Source organism: Vespa mandarinia, chromosome 14 (assembly GCF_050613455.1).
Source record: "Vespa mandarinia isolate Hongniang chromosome 14, ASM5061345v1, whole genome shotgun sequence".
NCBI classification, from domain to species: domain Eukaryota; kingdom Metazoa; phylum Arthropoda; class Insecta; order Hymenoptera; family Vespidae; genus Vespa; species Vespa mandarinia.
In genome coordinates, this window is record NC_140823.1 from 4,684,310 (window position 1) to 4,704,516 (window position 20,207).

The 20,207-nt window shown below is 32.6% G+C and overlaps 1 protein-coding gene across 2 annotated transcripts; it reads left to right on the forward strand.

Annotated features, from left to right (window-relative positions):
- Positions 1-528: 528 nt before the first annotated feature.
- didum (dilute class unconventional myosin) lies at positions 529-20,129 on the forward strand. Of its 2 annotated transcripts, XM_035862036.2 has the most exons (21): positions 529-688; positions 946-1,315; positions 11,123-11,547; positions 11,657-11,957; positions 12,060-12,377; positions 12,454-12,942; positions 13,123-13,329; positions 13,412-13,528; positions 13,635-13,933; positions 14,019-14,637; positions 14,717-14,908; positions 15,026-15,388; positions 15,516-15,818; positions 15,916-16,021; positions 16,398-16,584; positions 16,941-17,139; positions 17,243-17,336; positions 17,691-17,864; positions 17,940-18,615; positions 18,685-18,967; positions 19,082-20,129. In XM_035862036.2, exons 2-21 carry the CDS (start codon positions 1,289-1,291, stop codon positions 19,199-19,201), a joined length of 5,499 nt encoding a protein of 1,832 aa, XP_035717929.1. In that variant the 5' UTR covers positions 529-688; positions 946-1,288; the 3' UTR covers positions 19,202-20,129. The 2 variants fall into 2 exon arrangements, with proteins under 2 accessions (XP_035717929.1, XP_035717928.1); XM_035862035.2 differs by having other exon boundaries at positions 529-1,315.
- Positions 20,130-20,207: the final 78 nt, after the last annotated feature.

Consider the following 20,207-nt stretch of genomic DNA (forward strand, 5'->3'; position numbering starts at 1 on the left):
TTCCTTGAGATGGAAGAGAAACTTCTTTTTCATAGAATCTTTCCTAAATTCTTTTCGTACAAATATGAGGTATGGATTATCTGACTATTACCTAAAATCATATTAATTACTTTATATATTTCTTAGTAAGATTATCAATGCAAAGAACACACAAAACGTTTCTATGATTTAATGGATTGAAATGTTTTTCAACGTCTAGTATTGATCGCCTTCTTTATTTAATTTACGATACATAATTTTCAATATTAAAAATATTTCATTGTTAAATTTAATATATATATATTCATATATAATGTATTATCATATAGTTGAGGATAATACAGATTTCTACTTTTCTACAATATTCAACCTAAGTAAGTATTTATGTGAACTAAAAGATGGCGCTGGCATTAATTGACTTCGATCTCTCGACGAAGAGCATCATATTGATGGGTTTGTGCAAAAACAAAGATGGAAGATGCGCGTCGTCGCGCAAACGAAGGCCGTCGAGTACGTGGTCATAGTGATGATGGTAGGGATGTGAAAGAGAGTGAGGGAGTGATGGAGTGAGAATGTGAGAGGGAGTGAGAGAGAGTGAGAGAGTGTGTGAGAGTGGTTTGTTGGAAGGTGGAAGGAGGAGAGGCGGTCAATCTAAACCCGATAACGAGCCAGCTGGTGGCAGTGCCGTTGTAGAAGGTTTTGCGGGAAGGTACTTTTCGCAGAAGATTCTTCTCTCCTTTTTACCCGTTTTCTTCGTACAGTGTGTGCGTGCGTGCGTGTGTGCGTGTGTGTGTGGATGGGTGGGTGAATGAGTGCGGCTTGTATAGTTGTGTATTTTTTGTTTGTATGGTGACAGTGAGTTGCGTGAGAGCGACATACGTCGAGAATATAAGAGAGAGGAAGGTGTATCAGGTGAATCGGGAGAATCTTTACAGTGCGCCTTTCATTTTCTCTTCGTATTTTAAGGGTGAGAGAGTCGAGTTGACGGATCGAAGAAGCAAGAGAGAGAGAGAGAGAGAGAGAAAGAGAGGCGCAAAAAAGAAAGAAAAAAAGTAAATAAATAGAAACGAAAAGCATGCCGTGATCAGAAGAGAAGGTCGGTATGTATCCGGGACGAGAAGGTCGGCGGTTCACGTAGAGCACGCGCGACGATTCCAACCGAAGACGAAGACGAGACGCAGAGTCGACAAGTAATAGAAGAGGAAGAAGAACGACGACGACGACGACGACGACGCTGACGACGACGCTGACGACGACAAAGACGACGACGAAGATAACAACGAGAAGATTTACCTAAACCAATCTCGCCATGACTTTAAGACAGCTTTACGTGAAGGTATATACATACGTATCTACGAGACTGTACTTAATTCTTTAAACTTTCAATTAATTTTTCAATTCCTCATTTGTGTGAACATTTTTCCTTAAGGTCATCACTTTTTTTTTTCTATTTATCCAAGGTTAGTCATTTTCAAAGAGAACGTTCGAAAGTTTCATTTTATTTATATGAAGTTCACGTTGAACTTATTTATTATCCTGTATGAAAAAGCTTAGAAAAATAATGACGGATTCTTACTCTCGCATAATTATTTGATGTGGTAATCAAGTATTTTATATTTAAAATATGATGTAATACGATGAAAGGAATGACGATCAGTTAGCGTTTGTTAAGAATGCATTTTATTCATTAAATTTTTTTTATTCAATTATTTCTTATTCTTGAAAATTTATCATTGTCAAAATTATATTTATTATAAAACGAAATTCGTTAGGCTTCTTTCAAAATAATAGTAGTCACTTTTTTTTTCTAATGTTTGTTGTTCTCTTCTAGTCACCTTCGCGATATATATTCTTATGATAAACGTTCCGGTTTATCTCGATTGACGGATACAGATTGACGGACGTTTGATGAAATGTAAAAGAAAGAAATTACATAAGAAGAAAAAAGAAAGTTGCTCGATTAACTATCTTTATTCTTTCTTTCGTTTCGGAATATTAATCGTCAATGAAATTATACATTATATCTATAATGTAAATGTAAAAAGTTTAAGGAATGTCAAAAAATGATGTAAAATTTCCCGCTATTACTTTATATCTCTTCACGTGATCAGGATATTTATCCTTTATGGGGCAAGGAAAAATCAATGGCAAGAGTAGGACGTAGAATATATGGTCGATAAATGTAGGACCTAAATTTCGTTCGTGAGAAAACAGGTGAAGGAGGAAAATTCGCCTCTCCCGAATGAGAGTGGGTCACAGTAGTGTAGTAACACGGTGAACGCGTTTATCGAAAGGGAACGTTCCGACTTTTGACGTAAATATCGATCGGACACCCACACAATTTCACCTTTGCTCTCATTCGCGCCAATAGAATTCGAATCTTCAGCTGGGCAGCATTACATCGTACGTGGTTCATGCATGATCGTAGAAATTCACAACGATCGCTTTCGAATCTGCTCGAGAAAATGAGAAAGATCGAAGAGATCTTCATATGTGAATCATCGTTTTGATCGTTTATCGAAAATTTCGAAATTAGCTTTATCCTCGTCCAATCGTATTATCATTGTTCAGACGAGAATTATTAATATCTTTTGTTTCTATTTCTTCTTTTTTTTTTTTTCTCCGTAATAATATTGCGTATCAATTCATTTTAGATGTAATATATTCTTCATACAGTTTCTCAAGATAGTATAAAAATTAATATAAAACTTTTTATATATCTGTTTGATATACTTGCTACTAATGTTTAATATATACTTATCTTTCTGCAGTAAATAGACATTTTCTTTGTCGCAATGTTTAATCGATACAATCGAGTGATTACAAGATTTAACATCGATTGAAAACTTCAAAGTAATCATTGATTTAGTCATGTTACCAATACCTATATTGACTAGCATAAGATTATTGGTGGCATATCAGTTATAATAGTACCGTTAGTTTACCATTAGATTCGATTTCCCATGTAGCACGGTTGTTACGAGAAAGAAAAATCTCGTAGGAACGTTCTCATCTCTTCTACGCTTCCCTCTTTAAGGTTCTATCGAGACTTTCCATATTGCTCGTTGATTTATCGCTTCGGTCAGGTGAACGGCGAGGGTTGACCGAGGTCATGTTGATGTCTGTGAGTTTCTTCTCTTTCTCCTTTCTCTTTTATCCTTTTTTCCTTTCTTTCCATTTCTTTTTTCCTTTTTTTACGACGCGCTCCATCTGAAGAGATTTTTTTTTTAATTTCTCTTTCTCTTTCCGAGAGATAGAGAAAGTTTATATCTCGCGCTGGAAATTGATCATAAAGATAATAGATAACAAAATAACTAATCTCTTCGTTTTTTTCTTTCGTTCAATCGTAATTAATATTCGTAAGTGCTTTTTAAAGTAATCGTTTATAGAAAAAAACAAACGATGTGGAATTTGAAATGGTGAAAAATACATTTTCATTTGAATAAAGAAAAAAAAAAGAAAAGAAAAGAAATATGTATTTTCATAAGAGACAAAAATATTAAAATATAATAAATTTGCGTATAATAAGGAATACATTCGTATTCAAACGTTGTTCATTCTTGAAATTCATGATCTTCGTCTAAGTCATAAACGCACCTTTATGTTAAAGAGCCAGTCAACCTGGTTCAAAGCTGTTGCTGGAGCGATCGGCCGTCGTAGAAGGTGATTCGTATAGTTCGTTTCGAGCCAAGCAAAATCCTTTCTCTCTTTCAGAAATGAAACCTCTCGAGATAGATCGTTCTACCTGTACTCTTTCTCACTCCTCTATAAGTACAAGGAATTCCCAAAGTGTCTGAGGAAGAATTAAAATTTATTTTGTTCAAATCTTTGTTTGAATATATATTATTGAAAGAAAATATTCTATACGATGTAAAGTTTATTATATCTCTTATCATTTTAATTTCTAATTATAAAAACAATTTTATACGGATCTAAAAATATAGAATTGCATTTATCTATTGTATTTCATTCGTAATGCTTTTTTTTTACAGTGTTAACTATGTTACAATTTATTCCGATTATTATTCCGTAGATAAAAATGTAATAAACCGATGATAAAGGCTTAAAGAAACGACGTGTCGCTACGTTTTACACGTCGTTACATTTCGATTCGAAGACAAATTTCTACAAGACCTTCCAGAAGCTTCGAACACGATATTAGGCATGGATGATCACACATTAACCAGCGATGTTTTTGAATAAAAGTTACCGAAGCTATTTGGTCTAACGACCTTACCTTTAATAGTACATAATTCTAGAGTCATGAATTTTTACGTATCCCTATATATTATCTACGTTCTTAATCTTTCTCTCTCTCTCTCTCTCTTTCTCTCTTTTTATCTCTCTCTTTTTTTTTTTGTGAAAAAAGAAGCAGAATGTCCCCGAGTCGTTCTCCTTGTCTCCAAGTCGTTGGGTTCTTTCAACGAGAACCGAGAGATTACCGTATAATTGCGAAAGTCCTCATTTTTGTGACGATTATATACTTTAGAAATCTTGATTATTTCAAGATAATCAAATTTTGTGGAAGATCGATTAGATTAGACATATATGTTTTGTAATTTTTATGAAAGGTTTAAATATCTTACGTCACTTTCCTAAATTATTAAAATTAATTATTAGGTATATATACATATTGCTTCTTCCAAACATTGATTTTTAGTATGCAATATATGTATATATGTGTATATATGTATATATATGTATACATTGATCTGAATGGAATATTTATACTAATATATTCCGATTGATTTCGATTAAATAAATGGGTTTTATTGCATATTAAAATGGTCCATTTTTAAATAATTTCTATCATAGTAAATAATAATTTTACTTTCTTTTTTATTTTTATTTATTTATTTTTTTTTTCCTTTATTTTTTTGCGAGCTTGTTCGTTCATCGTACCTCTTGATAATCTCTTCGAAGAGAATTCAAATGGAAAGTCGAGGACGAGCCTTCTTCTTCGTGGGCTTTCTATGCGATGCGAAGATTCCTCGAGGCAGTATCTCACAAAGTTCTTCCTTCGTTTTTACGACCGCGATTTTAACTTTAACAAGGCCTACCTCTCAAACCAAGCAAGTTTCCTTCTCACGGATACGCTTCTCTTTCTTTCGTGGAAGATGCGCTTGATTCATTAATTTTCTTTCTCATTATCTAAATATATCTATATTTTTTGACGATTAACTATTATTAGACATGATTAGACTAATAATAATAATAATAGTAATAATAATAATAATAATAATGAACAATTGATTTTATCATCTATTCTTTACTTATTTATTTATTTATTTTTTATATAAACCAACTTGAATTTTATCAGGAAAGTAAAAAAAATTCAATAGTAAAGATTTCTACAAATTTCACGCAATTAAAGTTATTTCCTTCATATATGGAACGTAAAATGAATAAATATGAATATTCGTATAGTGAAGAAAAAGAAAACGAAGAAGCGTAGCAAAGGGTCGTATGAATATATGTGGGTGGTAAAACTTGACCTCGTTATTCTTTGCACAGAAGAACATAAACTCTCGAACATTTTCTCACTGTCGTGAAATGTCATGAAAGAGCCGAGGTAGGAAAGCATGGATCGATTGTCGAATGATATTGCTAAACCATACAGAGAGAGAGAGAGAGAGAGAGAGAGAGAGAGAGAGAGAGAAAATATATATATAACATTGTATGCATCATATCATTATTATAAAATTATATTCAATATCTCTAAAAGATATATACAATGGACACTTAGCTGTTCCATATAAATGTTTAGGGAAAAAAAAAAAAAAAAAAAACGTTATCTTAAGGTAAAACTTAGATTGCTTCGAGAGTTTACTTAGCTTCTTTCTTGTTTCTTATTTTTTTTTTTTCCTTTTCTTTTCTTTTTCTTCTCCAAACAGTTAAATCTGTCAGTAAAATATCATTGAGTTTACGTTACTTTAAGCTGGTCGGCAAAGACTTCGTTCGAACGTTCGAAAGAAGTCTTTAAAAGACTTCTTCAGTCGGCAACATGAGCTATCGCCGTTTTTTCCGGTGCCAGCCAGTTGGAATTTTTCCAACTCCTTCTTTCATCTACAAATTCTCTTTTTCACATATCCTTCCTAGGATCTGTACTTGCTACGATTTTTCATTCTCCTTTTTTTTGGACAAAGAAAGCAATATTGTGGATATCAATCGATCCAGATTTATCACTTGAAATCGTGATTAATTTAATGAATCAACGAAAAAAAAAAATCATCGCTGATTAAATTTGTGATCAATGTACGATTAAATATCACAATTTATCTATTTCGAATATTTTCAAAAGTTAAAATTTCTCTATTCAAAAGTGATATCAAAATATTATTCGTGTTAATTGTTACGAAGGTAAATCGATTCAATTAATTTATTCATTCGATCACATTTCATTAAATTAATATCAAAACTACGAAACATTTTGTCGATCGTGATAAACTTTTTTCCAAAAAATTATTTTAATTACGTAGTTTTACTTGAAAACGTTGATACCGATAACGAAAGTAATGTTTCGTAAGTCATGTAGATCACAGTTTAATCGTTCGTTTAAAAACAACCGAAATGTTGCTCAAATAAAAATTATAATTTTTTGAATAACAGCAAAAGCTGAGCTAGTGTGCAAACAGATATTTTTTTTGCGCTTGGAGGAATTCACGTCGATATGACTCATTCGAGGATGACCTCGTGGCGATAAGATTGCGAGTTCCACCTTCCGCATCGCTCCTCCCTCTTCTCTCTCTCTCTCTCTCTCTCTCTCTCTCTCTCTCCCAACAGATTGAAAAGTTATTGAACCGAAGTCGTGTTAGAAACGTTTAAAATTATTTCTCAAAAAACAGAAACTTTTCTCGGTCTTTGCAAAAAAAAGAAAGAAAAAAAAAAGGAAGAAAACATTTGAACTTATTTAAAAAATTTTCAATTCAATGAACAGTGATATAGATAGATATTTATAATAGATAAATATAATTCATACATGTTAGAAGAATATAATGGAACATAGCTCTCTCGTTGTAAATACATTCCCGAGTGAATAGACGAACGCGACAGAAGCCGTAGATTGGTGCACAGTTTGCAAAGCTCGACATAGACACAACACGAGGGTGGAATAGTGGTACGTGCTCATGTCACCCTTGCTTCTATCGTGTGTTGTAACTTGAAAGATAAAGAGGAACATAATCATATTGGAAATCCTTTTCTTCTCAATTTGTTAGATGGATTATAGCGATCGTAAGAGTACATACAAATTGCAACAAATTCATTTCCTATTCCTGCAATCTAGTTTGCGATTCTAGTTTGACATGAAGGCTTCTTCTTTTTTTAATAATTTATACGTCAAACAAATCAGCTTTTAATTTAATATAACAAAAGTACATTACTTTTATAGAATATTAATTTAATAGAATATTTGTTTCTTAATCCTATTATTATAGGCTTTAAGAATGAACTGTAAAGAGTTCAGTGAACGTGCATTGTAAGAAAAGAAAAAAAAAATATGTTTTAAAGACTAGCTCGCAAAAACAAGTACTTATCCTTGTCTTCTCGCGATTGTTCTTTCTCCGATATGGCATTACGGAATTCCATCGAGTTTTTAGCCGTTGCGTTTGCGGTCGACTTGGTGTAACTCGTGCGACAAATTAGAGACGGTTCCTTATAATATATACCTCGGAAAAAAAAAGATATAGAATTACACTTTGACAAGCGTGAGATCTCTCTTTCCATCTTCTTCTTCTCCATTTATTTCTAAAGTACAAAAGAAAGAAAGAGAGAGAGAGAGAGAGAGAGAGAGAGAGAGAGAGAGAGAGAGAGAGAGGAAAGAAAATTTATGTTCATTAACTTTTCATCGTTTCGTAACACGAGCCTAGAATAGACTCTCATTCGTTTCTACGATAAAGAAAGTTTAAGACCGTATTTTTTATCAAAATATCCTCGCTTGAAAAGCCATTTAAGAAAAATATGTGCTTTCCAAAATAAATACGAATAATTTCAAAAATATATTTTTCATTCATACATATATATAAAATTTAATCAATTATATACGTGTGAATAAAAATACTCTATCAATAAAAGTATCTATGTAAAATGTACTTTACTGTTATTCAACATAATTTTTTCGTATGACCACTCGTTCTGATTGCTATAATTTTCGTAATATCAAGATGGACGAATTTGAAAGAAAGAAAAGAAAAAAAGAAAAAGAAAATTCTTGTAATTAAGATAAAACTGTTTTAGTGGGCATACCTTTCATCGTAATATATCATAAGGTATCATAGGATACCGTTGAACTGGACATTCTCAATGAAAAGAGTCTCGTGGGAACACTATTCTTCCACGTACTTTTTATTTTCCACGAGAGGCACGAGACTCGCAATAATAATAACTTTCCTAGTTGCGTGAAAATATAGTTTACGTGTAATCATAGAAAGCATGGGAACTGGCCTCTTAGACAAACCTGTTAGATCACTGGCAGGATTCTATGCATATTAATTACGAACGAGTAAAAGTGAAAACTTATATGACACGCATGTTTTATTCGTCGTATTATTATTTGCTATTAAAAATGATTATTAGTAAGATTGCAAAATAGAACAGGTGTAAAGGCAAAGAAAAAAAAAGTCAAGATAAAAAAATTTCACCTTAAATGTTAAAAGTCAATGTAGTTGATTTATTTGATGAACGGTGAAACGGACAATCTGATTCCTGATACGAGAGACGAATTATAAAAAGCGGGCAGGGAGAAGGGAGAAAGAAAGAAATGGTCGATACTACTCGAGGATTCTTCCGTCTCGTGACGGACACTCCTTGGGTCATGAGTTCACGAATGAATTGTACATCTCCCCGCCGACGAAGAAATTTCTCTTGTTTTCTTTTTTTTTCCTTCGTTCTTTTTTTATCTTTTTCTTTTGTTCTCTCTTTTTTGTCAAACGAATTAATTATCATTGAAATCACATAATAAATTATTCAGAATTAATTAATTAATTATTTATATGTTATTTTAATCGGATTAAATCTTCCTAATAATTTGATATCTATCATTGTAAATACCACGGCAGGTATAATAGATATGTAGGACGTATTAATCGATTTTCTAACGTTTCGAAATACGTATCTAATATGCGACATTTTAAGAAGAACTATTCAGTCATGCGAATTCCGTTATGTAAATGTAAACCGCTTTAAGAGAAAGTTGCAGATAAGAGAATCGAGTATGCGATACCCACATAAGTCTATTTATATTTCTAAGTACATATCTATATTATTTATTAGAGTACGAAATAGACGTCACACATATTATTCAGTCAAAACAAATTTTTTTTATTTGTATTTTATCACTTTTGTGTAGATAAAAGAATTGACTCCTCTTTAACGTATTTAACATTTCACGCTTGCTTATTCATCGTTTTTCTTCGTTCATAAAATTGAGTTGACAATAACATTATGCGTAATGCTTTTATTGATGAGCCTGATAAAAGCATTTTTTAATAAACGCAATATTATCCACATGATGACGTAATAAGTGTAGTCAAAGAATGTAATGAAATAAGATAAGATACTGCAATAATACTTTATCAATAGCGTTTAATCATTCATCAATATATCAAAGAGAAGAATCATGACGATTCAGTTGCACTTTCTTTCATATTCTTTACTTTTTCATGTTACGCTACGTTAACCATAAAATTTGTTCCTAGTGCAGAATATTACGAGTTAACGTACGATAGTTATGTTGAGAGTATAGTACAAAGTTTCATCATTATATACAATTTATATAGTTTCACGGTAAGTCTTACATGGTTATGTAGCATTAATCATTCTTATGTTAGTTTTATGTATCGCGTAAGTAAGATGAAAGATAAATAAAAGTTGAATCTTACACACGCATTTATTATACAACATTTACTTTCTTATTCATAATTGACTTGAATACTATGCACACACACACACACACATATATATATATATATATATATATAAATGAATGGAAATTCTGAATATTTAATAATTATCACGATTTAATTATAATTATCAATACATTGGCGATTACTTTCTTGTGAATTTAATCCTTAAACTAAGGATTTTATGGTCGTTAAGTTACACGCACCGATTAACTCGAACGAAAAGGTCTTCCATGAAGTGAAGGTGGAGGAAACGATGACAAAATAAAAAGCATGATTTACCGTTGCTCGACATTCCTTTGGATCTTGTACTTACATGTTACAGTATTCCGTTAAATGGTAATTCATATATACATACGTATAACGATTTCATCGTTACCTCCATCGTGATGTGACAACAAATGTAAAAGTTCACTCGACATTTCTTTTCGTCGATTACCGTTAGCTGACTTTTAAAACAGATCGTTCTATTTCTCATGAAATTCAACCTGGTTGTATGTGCGTTCGTTCTCCTTTTTTTTTTTCTTTTCTTCTTTTTTTCATTTCTTCGTGCACCACACATCGATTTCTTTTCTGCTTCTAATAAGATGACGATGTTTGCTCGTCGTTTGTTTGCTCAGATGATGATATTACATCGATATTATACGTTCGTTTTATGGAAATTACCTATGTATGATAACGTTCATCATATTTATACTCAGAAATTGTACCATACATATTTTTTAAGAGAATTCGTAAATTACAATAATGATGTCCTGATGTCATTAGTTTAGATACGTAAATAGATGCGTTCATAGTATTATCTAATAGCTTCAGCTGTGAAAGGAAATAAAAATAGATACCAATTAAAAAGAGAAAAAGTTGTCGCCTTTTTCTTCTTCAAAGGTACGGGCCGAATGAATCGATATGATTCCAGTAGTTGGCCTCGTTCGTCGTAACACGGGTTTGCTTCGTGTGTAAATGTAGGGCACCTTGTGAAAGGAAAATTAGCCTGCAATCAATCAATGCAAGGTGTGTCGTCGAACTGCCATTTCCACTATCATGTTATTTCGTTCATATGTTAAGTCCCATTTCATCGTAGATACGTATCGATGATTAGAATAATGAAATTGATTAGAGCCGTTTATCTTTTATTTTGAGACGATTGGGCAATTAGAACGATTATGTAATTATAATTTTAAATGAGCATAATTATGTTAAATTATCACGTCTTAACGATTAATAGATTTATATGATTTGTTCAGGGCGGCAAAGTATGGATACCACATCCCGAAAAGATTTGGGAGGGTGCTGTCCTCTTAGAGGATTACAAAGTAAATCGGCCAACATTAAAGGTACACACAGACGACTCGAATCAAACGAAGACATTACAAATAGGAAGCGATCATGATCTACCCCCATTAAGGAATCCGGATATTTTGATGGGAGAAAATAATCTTACATCTTTGTCGTTCCTTCACGAACCAGCTGTTCTTTATAATCTACAAATACGTTTTCAAAGGCATTGCATTTACACGTATTGCGGTATCGTTTTAGTCGCTTTTAATCCTTACAATGAATTGCCCATATATGGAAATGATACGATATGGGCATACAGAGGTCAAGCTATGGGAGATTTGGAACCTCACATATTCGCTGTGGCTGAGGAGGCTTATACGAAATTGGAAAGGTGATTTAATTTATTTAAAAAAGAATAATTTATATTGATTAATGTACAAAGTTGATTATTATTATTATTGGCACTTATATTACTCGGTTTCATTGACGAAAAATTTCAGGGAAGGACATGATCAGTCCATCATCGTGTCCGGTGAATCAGGTGCAGGTAAAACTGTGTCGGCAAAGTACACCATGCGATATTTCGCTACTGTTGGCGGTTCCACGACGGAGACACAAATCGAGAAGAAAGTATTAGCCTCGTCACCAATCATGGAAGCGATCGGCAATGCGAAAACAACGAGGAACGATAATTCCTCGAGATTTGGAAAATTTATTGAAATACAATTTAATAAAACATATAATATCACTGGTGCCAGTATGAGAACTTATCTTTTGGAGAAGTCAAGAGTCGTCTTTCAGGTAAAGAGGAAAATTATAATTTATAAAAATTCTTATTGTAAATTAGATCAATCGAAAATTTCGAACTGTATGTCATCATATTCTATTAATTATATCGTTCAGGCAAACGAAGAGAGGAATTATCATGTGTTTTATCAAATGTGCTCGGCAGCGAAGCGTCTTCCACACTTACATCTTGGAAACTCAAACGGGTTTCATTACCTCAATCAAGGAAACAATCCTAGAATCGAAGGAGTCGACGATCTCTCGTGTTTCGACGATACAATTAGTGCTCTTACGATGCTCGGTTTTACTTCTAAACAGCAAGACGATATGTTACGAATATTATCAGCCATATTGCATTTAGGAAACGTAAATATAAATAGTTTTGATGCACAGAGCAATAATGGAGATAACGACACCGAAGCTAGTTTTATTTCTGTAAGCTGTCTGCCTATAAGAAATTTCACGATTCAAAGATCATTAGTTCATACGGACTTTCCTTAAAATTTTTTAGCCAACCGATAGACATCTTTTGATAATCTCGGAATTACTTGGTACGGACGTTAACGCTATGCGAAAATGGCTTTGCCATAGGAAGATCGTATCTATGAGGGAAGTCTTTTTAAAACCAATGAATGCGGAGCAAGCGATAGGAGCTAGAGATGCTTTGGCAAAGCACATTTATGCCGAGCTATTCAATTGGATAGTGAATGGTATCAATAGTTCCCTCCAGTCTCAAAACAAAGCTCAATGTTTCATTGGTGTGCTAGACATTTATGGATTCGAAACATTTGAGATAAATTCATTTGAACAGTTTTGTATAAATTACGCGAATGAAAAGTTACAACAACAATTCAATCAGCATGTATTTAAGCTCGAACAAGAAGAATATCTCAAGGAGGAGATCGAGTGGACTTTCATAGACTTTTATGACAATCAGCCGTGTATCGATCTAATAGAAACGAGATTGGGCATATTGGATTTGCTAGACGAAGAATGTCGGGTAAGATACATGATTTTCATTCAAATATCATACGTCAATTGAGATAGTATCATGTAGAATAAATTTGAGTTATCTCATCAAAATATTCTGACAGGATAGTTTCTTAATTTTAAATATAATTATTCACAACTCGTATATGGCAATTAATTTTCTTTATTAGCAAGTAATTATTTGACACAGATGCCAAAAGGAACGGATAGCTCGTGGGCAGATAAACTCTATGCAAAATGTAAAAAGTCGAAACATTTCGAAAAGCCAAGATTTGGTACTTCCGCTTTCTTGATTCATCATTTTGCTGGCTTAGTTCAGTACGAAACATTAGGTTTTCTTGAAAAGAACAGAGACACAGTGATAGAGGAACAAGTAGACGTGTTAAGGGCTGGTAGTGTAAGTTCAAATCTTTGGAATATTCTCAATTCTTCTAATCGTTTACGTACAATCTTTGTACATTCGATTTTTATTCTTTCAGTGTAAATTATTGAAGAAGTTGTTTTGTGAGGAGGATCCAAAATTGGTTGTACCTAACGTAAGAGTCAAAGTGTCCGCACAAAAACCAGTAATAACTCCCAAGCATAATAAGAAAACGGTAAAAATTATTTTCTTATTAGAAATAATATATATATATATATATATATATATATATATATATATATATATATATGTCTGTATAAATTTGTAATAATTTTCCTTAGGTTGGCTCGCAATTTCGAGATTCTTTAAATATGTTAATGTCGACGTTAAATGCAACGACTCCTCATTACGTTCGTTGTATCAAGCCAAACGATACAAAGGAATCATTCGAATATAATCCTGTACGTGCTGTACAACAGTTAAGAGCTTGTGGTGTGCTCGAAACGATTAGGATTTCTGCTGCTGGTTTTCCGAGTCAGAGAACATATTCCGAATTCTTTCAAAGATACAGATGCCTTTGTGTATTCAAAGAAATAAATCGCGATGATCTCAAAGAGACATGTTGTCGTATATTGTCTAGGTAAAGTGACAACTAAAACTTAACAATTAAGAAAAGATTTTATTTCTACGAAATCGTTTTAATTTCTACAATATTACTCGATTAGATTTATCAAGGAAGAGGATAAATTCAAGTTCGGGAAAACAAAAGTTTTGTTTCGTGCCGGACAAGTGGCTTATCTCGAAAAGCTCAGAGCAGAAAAACAAATGAATGCTTGTATAATGATTCAAAAAACTGTTCGAGGTTTAATATGTCGAAACAGGTATGAAAAAATCAGAAGGGCGATTTTAGGTCTTCAAAAATATGGAAGAGGATTTTTGGCAAGGCAAGAGGCTGAAAGGATTAGACGTAAAAGAGCTGCCATTAAAATTCAAGCTAATGTTAGAAGTTGGCTACAGAGACGACGGTATCAGCAAATTAGATGCACAATTATTGGTATTCAGATATATGCTAGAGGTAAACTAGCGAGAGAAAGGTATCGTTTGATGAAGCAAAATGCAGCTGTAACGACTATTCAACGATACATAAGAGGATATCTAGTCAGAAGGGCATGTGAAAAGAAATTAAGGGATATCGTTATAGTTCAGTCCTGTGTAAGAAGATACTTGGCCAAAAAAGTGTTTAAAAGATTGAAGGCTGAAGCTAGAAGTGTAGAACACGTGAAATCTCTTAACAAGGGTCTAGAGAAAAAGATTATCACTTTGCAACAGAAAATAAATGAACTCGTAAGTTTTTCTCATTGTTATGCAACGAGTTTAATTTAATTAAATACATAATTATTTGAAATCATTACGTTCATTTTAGGCAAAAGAAAATCAACACTTGAAGAATGTACATAATGAAGTATTTGACTTAAAAAATAAATTGGAAGGACTTAAATCCGTAGAAGTCGAGAACAAAAAGTTAAATGTTATTTTATTGGAAAAAGAAAAAGAACTGGAAAAAATGCAAAATGTATTAAGGCAAGAGAGAGATGAAAAAATGGATATTTTGCAGGTAAATATTTGAAATTGAAATTATTCGAATTAACGATATACGTGAATATTTTTACTTATTCATTTATCTCATTCTTTTATTATCTTATTTTGTATCCAAGTTTTTGTTGTTCTATAGGATAAAGAGAAAATCAGTCAGGAGAAAGGACAGGAGAACAAGAAACTCCTCGAGGAAAATGAAAAATTGCGAAAAGAACTTTCTGTGGCAAATGATAAGTTGAAGAGTAATTTACGTGGTGCCGAAGAAAATCTTAAACATCGTTTGGAACAGGAGAAGGATCTGCTTTTGTTGGATCAGGATCAGGATCGTGGTGCTTATCAGAAATTGTTGAAAGAATTCCACGAATTGGAGCAACATGCCGAGATGTTGGAACAAAAACTTGCTCTCCACGTACCAGGACATTCTCGTTCTTTGAGTAATGCCTCTAGTAACAGCGGACAAGTAGTTTCAACGGAATTACCGCAGGATGACCAAAACATTGTAAAATTTCATTTCATTACATTTATTATGACGATCATCGTCGAATAACGTATAAAATAAAAATGCAATGTAATGATTTTTCCTTTTTTTCTTTTTCTTTTTTTTTTTTTTTTTTTTTTATGTAAAGGATTTCGGTTATGGATCCGTTCGTTCAACAACATCGTCGTCGACGCCATATTCACGCGTAGAAACGACCGATTGGAATCAACTACGTTCAAATACCCCACCTGATGGTGAAGTACAATCAAATAAATCACCTTCAGAAACGGCAAATGAACGAACCCATGCACCCGTGGATATTAATTTGGTATTGAAACTTCAACAAAAACTGAAGGACGTTGAAAAGGAGAATGGACGATTAATTAGAATGGTAGAAGATTTAGAACGTGACAGTCCCGAAGAAGCATCGCGAACGCAAGATACTTTTAGGGTATATAAAAATTAATTTAACAATGTGAATTCAATAATAGATTGTTTCAATCAATGATTGTATAACTAACTATACATGTATTTCTGATGTTTCTTAGCTTCAAGAATTAGAAATGGAGAATGCACAGCTTAAAAAGGATTTGGGCTCATTAAGGAAAATTGTATCGACTGCAGACTCAACAGCTGCACAGCAGCATCTTATAGGTAAATGGTTAATTGATACAATTAAAGAAATTCTTTATAACATTTTTCTTTTTATTCTATATATATAAAATTTTTGTTTCTCTTTAATATACATGTCTGTACGTATTATATACATACACCATTTCCTTTGGCTGTGCTACACAAAATACATTACACATATTTATTATTAACATTGACGAGCTTTTATTTTTATACCTTGCACACTTTACTACAATATTTGTTTGCGTGTTTCACATAAAATATTACATTGAGTTATTGTGAATCTTGTAATAGAATAATATGAAGTTGGGGAAAAATGGATTTAAGCTAGTTTTACTTCTGAGTTTTTTTTCCAATGAGTTTGACGTAATGTAATATTTAAAAATTGATTATTTAGGACAATTTGAAGCTCTTCAGGAAGAATTGGAAAGGAGAAGAGAAGAATGCATACAGTTGCATAGTGTGTTGGCCGATCATACTCGAAGAATGAAGAGCCTTGGTTCAAACTATGGTCGAGATGTTGACATTGTTAACGAAGATGGTGAATTAGTCCTTGCCTTCGAAGCACAGAAGAAGATAAATAGGTAATTCGATAATTATATCAGAGATTTAATTTCGTGGCAATTCGTGTCTAATCGTGTTTTGTCGTTTGTGCATGCAATTCGATTTTCAGTAGACTTAAGACAAAGCGAAAGGCATCAAGAGAGTGAGTTGAGTAGATTCTTTGACGCGAAACATTAGACATGGCATGTGTCTTGCATAAAGCTGAGTTATTCAATCGAATGCAATGCGAAAATATGTTAATTTAAATGATATCAAATTAAATAGAGAAATGTGCGATTATATTGAAGAAATATTCGGCGATTGAATAATTCCTTAAAACTTTCGTTAGATTTAAACAAATTTTCAATCGTTTTAATTCATTATAATTTATTCAAAGGCAACTAGAAGATGAATTGCAAGCAAAAGAAAAAGGTTGGAGGATTCAAAGGGATGAATGGAGAGCAGAGATCGACAGATTACAGGAAGAAATCGAAAAGCAACAGAAATTATTATCCGTCAATCTAAGTAAATCGCCCCAAACACAAACCGAAGCTTACATGCAATATGAAATTACAAGATTGACCTCTGAAAATTTGGTAAGATTATTAATTTTCAATCAGGCTTAAAAGTAGAATAAATTTGAACAATATATATGTATATATATATATATATATAAACATTCTTATTGCAATATTAAAGGATCTTCAAGAGAAATACGATAAGATAGCAGAAGAATGCAGAAAGTTTAAGAAACAATGTAAAATTCTTGCGAAACGTCTCAAAGATGCAGGCTGTAAGTAAAAATGTTTAATATTCCTCTAGATAGTAATTATTAATTAACTAAGTAAGAAATAATATTTAAAAATATAAATTGTGAAAGTACTGCGATTAAGATTATTTTATTCTAATGCTATCGAAAGACGAAGGAAATGATATTAAGGAACATAAGGATCGTCCTTATGTGCTAAAAAACACTGGTGAGTGCATGGTCTCGATGAATCATCCATATCATTTGATATCACGTTTCATGCAGACCACAGCTCACCTGTACATAAAAAAAAAAAAAAGAATGGATCATTTATGATAATGTTAAGATTTTTTTATCAATTTGATCCTTTATATCTAATGCATGATGTATCAATTACAGTACCAGACAGTATAGAATCTGCTAATGACCCCAGTACTGTAACAACGACCAGCCATTCGTCCAGCGACAACGGAAGCATTATGCCAGCCATTCGTAAGAAAGAAAGAGATTACGAAGGAATGTTTGAATTTAGAAAAGAAGATATTGGTGTGGTAATAAGACATTTAGTTATTGGTAAGTCAATATGATATCCGTATGCAATAGGAATATCGGCCGATATTATTACAGTGTTTTAATTCCAATTCGTAGATTTAAAACCAAGAATAGCAGTGACTTTACTACCTGGGCTCCCAGCATATATAATATTTATGTGTATAAGACACACCGATTGCATCAACGATGACGATAAAGTTCGATCGTTGTTAACCGCGTATTTGAATGGTGTTAAACGCATTGTTAAGAAACGAGAAGATTTTGAATACAGCGTATTATGGCTAAGCAATACATTACGATTATTACATAATATGAAGCAGTATTCTGGCGACAAACCTTTCCAATTGGAAAATACAATTAGACAAAATGATCAGTGCTTACGGAATTTCGATTTAAGCGAATATCGAATTGTCTTGAGCAATGTTAGTCTATGGATTTTTAATAATATCGTGACGACTTTGAAGGAGCGAATTCAAGCTTTTACGGTACCGGCGCTTTTGGAGCACGAGGCGATCTCCGGCTTGAATTCCAACAAGCCAGGTCGACCCCGTTCGTCGTCCATGGGCGAGGAGCCGGATTCTACCCAGCAAAAGCTTGACAAGCTCCTAGACGAACTCAGTTCAGTGCACAAAACTCTTCTTTATCATGGTGTTGATCCCGAAATTATTATGCAATTATTTAAACAACTCTTCTATTTTATGTGCGCAAGTGCGTTAAATAATTTATTACTGAGAAATGAGCTTTGTCATTGGACCAAAGGAATGCAAATAAGGTAATTAATAGGAATTTTATAATTTTCAATTTAGAATGCAAATAATCAAATTCCAATTACTTTGATTAGGTACAATTTGAGTCACTTGGAACAGTGGGGTAGGGATAAACGAGTAGGAGCTGCTGCTGAAGCACTTCAACCTATCATCCAAGCGGCACAACTTCTTCAGGCACGAAAAACAGATGATGATGTGAATTCCGTTTGCGAGATGTGCAATAAACTTACGGCTAATCAAATAGTGAAAATATTAAATCTATATACACCGGCAGATGACTTCGAGACACGAGTACCGGTATCTTTTATAAAGAAAATAGAGGCCAAATTGGCCAAACGTGGTGAGAACAACGAACAGGTAAATATATGTACATACATATATATATATATATGTTTTTTTTTTTTTGTTTTTTTTGGTAAAATTGTGATCACGATAAGAATACGATGTTACGAAAATGATGAATGTTTTTAGCTTTTAATGGACTTAAAGTATACCTATCCAATAAGATTTCCATTCAATCCGTCGAACATTCGGTTGGAGGACATCGAAGTTCCAGAGGTGCTTCATCTACCAATGCTCAAGAAGATCTAATTATTGGCAATATAATTCTAGAGAGTGGTCTCCTCTTACTGCTCTTCTGGCTTTTAGTTGATTATCGTTGTACAAGAAGCTACATTCGCTATTATTTTATTTATTAAAACAATCTAGTGATCCCGATACTCTAGTTACGTTATAGAACGCATGGAATGAGTTATCGATATAACATTTTATAATATATACATTTTTTTTTTACTACGTAATTTATATTCTACGAAATATAATTCTCTAATTCTCAAGTCGCGTCCGAATTTAAAAAAAAAAAAAAACATAAAGAAATAATTAAATGAAAGACCGATTAGAAAAAGGAAATATATATATATATATATATATATATATATATATATATATATGTATGTATATAACGTAGCGTTCAATAAGGGAAAGTATTATATTTTGTTAAAGTTAACGCATGTTTAACAATTTTACGTTCGTAGATAATGTATATTATCGCAAGATGAAAAATTAGGAAAAGAAAAAAAAAATATTTATTCGTACTAGATAAATACGCATACAGATATTATATGGATAACAGAAGGTATTGAGACTACGTTAATTAATATAATATAGTCTCATTATTGCCATTTTTTTTTTATTCCATTAATTATAAATATTAGTTCCCTTTGCGATCGATGGCGTTAAGATTGCGTGTGCGATATTCGTCGGTACAACATTGATAAATATGCCAATCGTTATACCTGCATACATTGTAGAAAATATGTTGGAATTGTAATTAATATGTAAAAAAAAAGAAAAAGGAAATGCGAGAGAGAAGATATGTAACGTTACGTTGGAATAGACTGTATATTTTGTGATACGAAAGAGTTATTGTGTGAGAGAGAGAGAGAGAAAGAGAAGCATATAATGTTGTTATATTATAATTTATAAAAGAGTACAAGCGATTAATTTTTGTGCCATTTTACGAGTAGATGTTAACGGCATTCAATTCGATTCCCCATTTTCTCATATCCCATTCGGTTTGTCATTATTTTGCCTAGTA